The sequence below is a fragment of the Diuraphis noxia genome, unplaced genomic scaffold (assembly GCF_037042655.1).
Source record: "Diuraphis noxia isolate RWA-SAM2 unplaced genomic scaffold, SU_Dnox_SAM2 contig0002, whole genome shotgun sequence".
NCBI lineage: Eukaryota > Metazoa > Arthropoda > Insecta > Hemiptera > Aphididae > Diuraphis > Diuraphis noxia.
Window position 1 is genome coordinate 35914582 of NW_028301712.1, and position 6041 is coordinate 35920622.

The window sequence follows — 6041 nt, forward strand, 5'->3', positions numbered from 1 at the left end:
AAAAAAATTCCCTTCACTAACACTTAATATTTAATTATTATAAAAGTGATATTAATATTATTACACAACTACCCAATCAAATTTTAGAAAACATTTTCCGTTACGTATTTATGATAATTCATAATAATTTTTATGTATTTAAAATTCAAGTTATATAAAATATTTACGTAATATTGAAACAAGTATTTATTATGTTTGGGGATTTTTTTTTTTAATTTACTAATGTTGATGTATTAATATTAATTGCTACAATTTTTAAATTACCGTAGGCTACATATCTTATAGATTATATTTTTCAGAAAAATTATGCCTTGAATAACTAATAGTGGAAAATTGTCGGTTCTTATTTGAAAACCAGTAGTTTGTACAAGACACCTTAAATAGAACAAAAATCTCAAGAATTTGTAAAAATTGTATTAAGGTAAATTTAAAAAAAATATAAAAATCAAATTTTATATAACTGAAAGACTGAATAAACAAATATGTGAGCATACTTGGTGAATCATTATGTATTTATCGTTATAAATTTAACTTTTGAAATGATACCGATTTTGTTTTGAATATAACAATGAATCTTCTAACAGATATAACCTAAAATCGTTCTTATTTATTTTTAATATTTTTAAAAAGCTATAATAAAAACTTATGAGTAAACTCATATTTGATTTTCAAGGTTTTTTTTAAATAACAATTCTATCGAAATAAAATGAAAATTGATTGTAATTGCTGAGCTAGATTTAAAATAAAAAGCTAAAAAAAAAAAAATGAAAACAATATGGACATACTATGGCCCAAGTGCTGCGGCTCAGCCAAACCTTTGAATAAAAAAATATCCAAACATTCCAATCTAAATGACGGTGTAAAATCACAAAATCTCTTTTCTATGCATCAAACGATACACTCCATAATTACCTCTCAATTCCAACAGTAAAAAGTATCTAAATTTTCTATAATTTCTTCCAATTAAATCCATCACACCACTGCTACTATCCTCTTGTATCACACATATCTGTTCTTAATATTTCTGGTTATCACAGTAGGTAACCGTTTGAAACGCAAATGGTGACCGGTCTTACTAAATGATTGAACTGTTAAATCACTGGATGGATTCTTCCATAAATAATAACAACCTAATAAGTAAATCGATGTTGTCAAAATATAGCTTAGCGTATAAGTTCCCTACTTGTTTTGTCCGTCCAATTATAAAGAAATAAAGTACTGGTAATTTTTTTTTTTTTTTTGACCCCCAAAGTACTTACTTCAATCACTTTTCCAAAAAAAAAAGATATTGAAATTGGCGCTTAAAGCATTTTTAATGATGACAAACAAAAAAAACATACATCATTATAAAATCAATAATACATTCATCGCTGTGTGAATTTGTGATTTATATTATTATTGTATTATCCACTGCGATTTATGGGTCAGCACTGTACACAAAAGTTGGCATACGTAATAACACCACACACACAAATCATTGAAATCTATGTCTAAATTTACATCATATCCTCGTATTCCATTTATTTTGATCTGGCATGTTTACTGCGTTATGTTGTTAAACGTATATTATGTATGTGTGTATGAGATGAAGAGAAATGGGGTTAAAAAAGATTTTTCATCAAGTAAACCCTTGTAATTTTGTTCAATACATTTTAATACTATTATATTATAGTATATACTGTATATACATGTTTGCACAGTGTCGTTTTACACTTTTCGTATATCGATATGGCAGGACATTTATTTTTTTTTTAATCATATATTTTTAATCCCAGTCAATTAATCTAAGGGCCATTGTACACACCAGTATGACGTTTGTGTAATTGAATCAATCTACCTTAAATCTCTGTAAAAATGGCCATGTTATTATTTCATTTTTAAATGGTTAAAACGTTTAGTCATTTTTGTGATACTGATTCGGGGACTTCTCTGCTCTGATCTCATTGGCCGATTATATGATATTTACAATAAAAAGCCCATAATATAATAAAAACTTTTAAATGGATTCCTTAGATAACACAATTTTTGCTCGCTTCTTAAACGCACCGTTGGCAAGGTTCATGGTCAATAATTAATATCGAGTCTCAACCGGAATAGTTTCTTGGACAACTAAGTCGTGTTCGGACCATTCATACGATACTTAGTTCTATAATTCAGACTGGTGTTTTTAAAAACGTGTCAAAAACGTGCCAAACCGTAAACTTCATATAAGCAGATTTATAATTATTCTTCAGAGAAACCATTGTTAACGTTTTAAAATTTCTGACTCATATAGTAGAGGTTAGAGACTATTTTAATCAATACACTTGACAAAACAATAACAATAAATAATAATTTATTTTTGGTATTATAATATATTATAATTATTATACCATAAATCACTTTCTGATTAATAGGATCAGATAATCTCCTCACCTTACAATTTATAAGTAAATAAAAATATTGAAAATAAGATTGATATTTATTTTCAGGTAGGTAAGAAGTTGTGTAAATTATTATATTTTTCTTACTATCATTCCCTATTTGATTTAAATAAAGTAAAATAAAACAGCATACATTCATAAATGTAAAAACTAAATTATTCTACGGAAAATTTGCCAAGATTTACTTCCCCTATTTGTATTCTTTGTGGTGATCTCCATACGTACGTTTGGCCAGCCCCCCCCCCCCCCAAGGGAAAATCTATAAACAAACTATACACATATTTAGCACGTGATTCACACGAATTCGCACGCCTAATTTGAAAATTCGCACGACCCGAAAAAAAAAAATTCGCAAGGGTACATACACTTATGTAACTATTCAGTCTTGTAAAGTTTTCGAAGTATTTAAACACTTGTAATAAAATACAAGTAAGTTAATAACTAATAATTCATTGTTTTATTGTTATTTAAATAAAGGAATAATACTCCATAATATTATAGTGTATTCGTATAAATTATGTATAGGTTTCATAGAATATAATTCATATAATTAAACTAAATAAGTAATTAGATAATAGGACATATATCAGCCATGTTATACTATTCTTCAATTGCATAAATCTAAGGTATAAGTAGTAACATAATAGGTAAGTATCTATACTGATAATATAAACATTTAAAAAATATACTTTGTATTCAAATGCTTTGTGAGTATTCCTAAATTACATAATACCCAGTATTTTAATACTAGTATTAGTATCTTCAATTTAAAAAATATATATATATATATTAAAAAGTTTTCAAATCGGTAGGCATACTTGCAAAAAAAAAATTGTTTTATATTACTATTATATCTATTTTGTATTTTCCTGCGCTTTTAAAAACTATTCTTATCCTAGTTGTTCTCAAATAATTATTTATTTATTTATTATTATTTTTTTTTTTGTAAGTATTTAGCATATTTGATGTACATCGGAAGTCTTAAATATTACGGTTATAATATAATATAACTAGGTATTCTTTCAAAAACGCACATCACGTTTTATATAATAGCTCTATTTTTAAATCCGCTAGCTACCTATTTTATTAGGTAACACATTGTAAAGTTCGTGGTATAACCCGTCTAGAACTATACAGAAACCTTCCAACAATGTTTAAATGAACTTGTTGGACATTGATGGAATTTGTTGGACCCCCACTTTTTAATTATCCCACCATATATTTTGTACTGCCAACTTTACACCTAGCATTACAATTTTTATTGACACCGTTAAAAAACCTTCCAACAATGTTCAGAGGTCTTGCCAGCCCCCCCCCCCACGAATTTTTTTTCGGGTGGAAGGAGGATCGTGCGAATTTTCAAATTAGGCGTGCGAATTCGTGAGAATCACGTGCTAAATATGTGTATAGTTTGTTTATAGATTTTCCCTTGGGGGGGGGGGGCAAACGTACGTGATCTCCATGCAGGACACGTTGAGCACAATTACAATTAATTATTTAAACGACGTAGCACGTCCTCGTCAGTCTTGAAATGTTGTGTTGAGAAATATAGGTAAAATAATTGAACACTGGTTCGTATTATTATAAAATAAAACATTTTATTGTTATACGTTAATCACAAATATATCTTAAAGTAAACTGTCGTAAGCGTGTCAAGATGACGTATGATGGCGTAATATTATAATATTCTAATTTTACTCCTCAATATTGCTGGATTGCATTATTATGCGTAAAGGGGAAAATTACTTGTTGTTTTCACCTTTGATCCATATTTCCTGCTATGTAGGCCTTTAAACATTTTAAATATTCTATACTTTATTACCTAATTATAAATGATTCTACGTGTATAATTTAATATTCTACATTGTATTTATAAATTTATATTATAACTTTGGGTTTACTACATCTTGAATAACGAATTTACAAAGAATACAACACTTTTGGTATTTTTAAGTAGGTATGCTTATTCCTTAAAGCCCATATTTCCAAATATGTTCTTAGATGTCTACATACCTAATTCTGGCTGAATAACCCGGCTTCGCCCGTGTACAGTTTTTGTGTTACCTACTATTACTTTTATTTTATCTGTTTCAATATTTATTACAGGCTGCTTTTAGATATGTTTATCCTAGGTTGCCCATGTATTGTATAGAAGTTTCAGTAAACTCTCTTAAAACTAATTAAGTTTTACAACGGCGTTATAAAATTATTATACACATTATGGTGTTATATAAACCAAAAAAAAAATATTTACATTGACATATTTTATTCATTTCAATACCTCTTTATAAACAGTATTTTCGGTACTGCCTTTTGGGGCTAAAATAACCAAACTACTGGCAGGGCTAAATCTAGAACATGAGACATAGAACTGTTCATGTGAAAAAACATTCTTCTCTCAAGTCAATCTCTGACATACTCAATGATTTTCATTGAGACTTATTAATAGTTAAAGCAAAGCAAACTTTGAGTGAGAATTGTATTATTTTAAACTCAAAGTGATAATCAGTTGGAATCAATGTTATTCTCGGGATTAAAACTATAACTCTTCTTGCGCACTCGGTGATAACTAAAGCTTCTATTACATTTTTGTGCAGAGCTGTAACTTGCAATCTAGTTTCATTACACAATTTAGGTGGGTTAAGATTTCTTAGTAACATTATAGGTGCTCCAATTTTAAGGATAAGTTCATGTGATGGAAGATTAGAAAGACTCAGAGTATTAAGATATTCTAAAAGGTACCTACTAGACAGCATCATCCAAACAGATCACTGAATCAAAAGATTTATATTCAGCAGCTTTTTAATTAATACCTTTATTAAAATTTCATTGATTCCGACTGCCTATGCCTTATCGTTCTTAGGAGTAAAGATGGCTCGCTCGCATAACCATTCGATGGGTTTCATCTTGATATTTATTATGAGGGTAAATTCTGGAAGTTAGTTCTGATAAAAACCTAACAACTATTCTAAAATTTGAGGGAATAGTGATCTCATCTTCTAATGAAGGGAAATTTCCGTCTCCTATTTTAAGTAACACCTCAGTGAAATCCAAGCAGATGGATTACCTTTCAAATGGACCCTCATATTTTTGTATAGTGCAACTTTTTGGTGTGTGGCCACAAATACGAAGCTTTTAGTCATGACTTTACTTGATCAGCCCTTGTACCCCTAAATATAACGAGTGATGTTTGCCAAAAATCTCTTGTTAGCAGCAGTGACTTCACCCATCAAACTATTATATCCTCTTATATCTTTTATGTTCTATTGAGAGCTTCAAAGCCACTCTTGTGGGCCATTGTGCATTGATCCCAAACTATTAAATTACAGTCTTTTAGAACTTTTGCTATATTATTCTGTTTGGAAATATTGCACATTGGTTCTCTACTCTCGTTAGGTTTAATGGTAATTTATATACAGAATGAGTTGTTTTACCTCTTTCTAGCAATGTAGCAGCGATGCCTGAAGAAGTTACAGCCAAAGCTATTCCATGATCTTTTTTTCTCTGACCAATAAAATATCTATGACAAATGTTTTACCAATGCCTCCAGGTGCATCTAAGAAAAATGTTTGGCTAATGTTTTTATCAATGCCCTCTAATATTTTTTCATATACATAG

General features: G+C 29.1%; 1 protein-coding gene across 1 annotated transcript; it reads right to left on the reverse strand.

Annotated features, from left to right (window-relative positions):
• Positions 1–4852: 4852 nt before the first annotated feature.
• Positions 4853–5179, reverse strand: LOC149058388 (uncharacterized). Its single transcript, XM_089218365.1, has one exon. It carries the CDS (start codon positions 5177–5179, stop codon positions 4853–4855), a length of 327 nt encoding a protein of 108 aa, XP_089074491.1.
• Between the last annotated feature and the right edge of the window lie 862 nt (positions 5180–6041).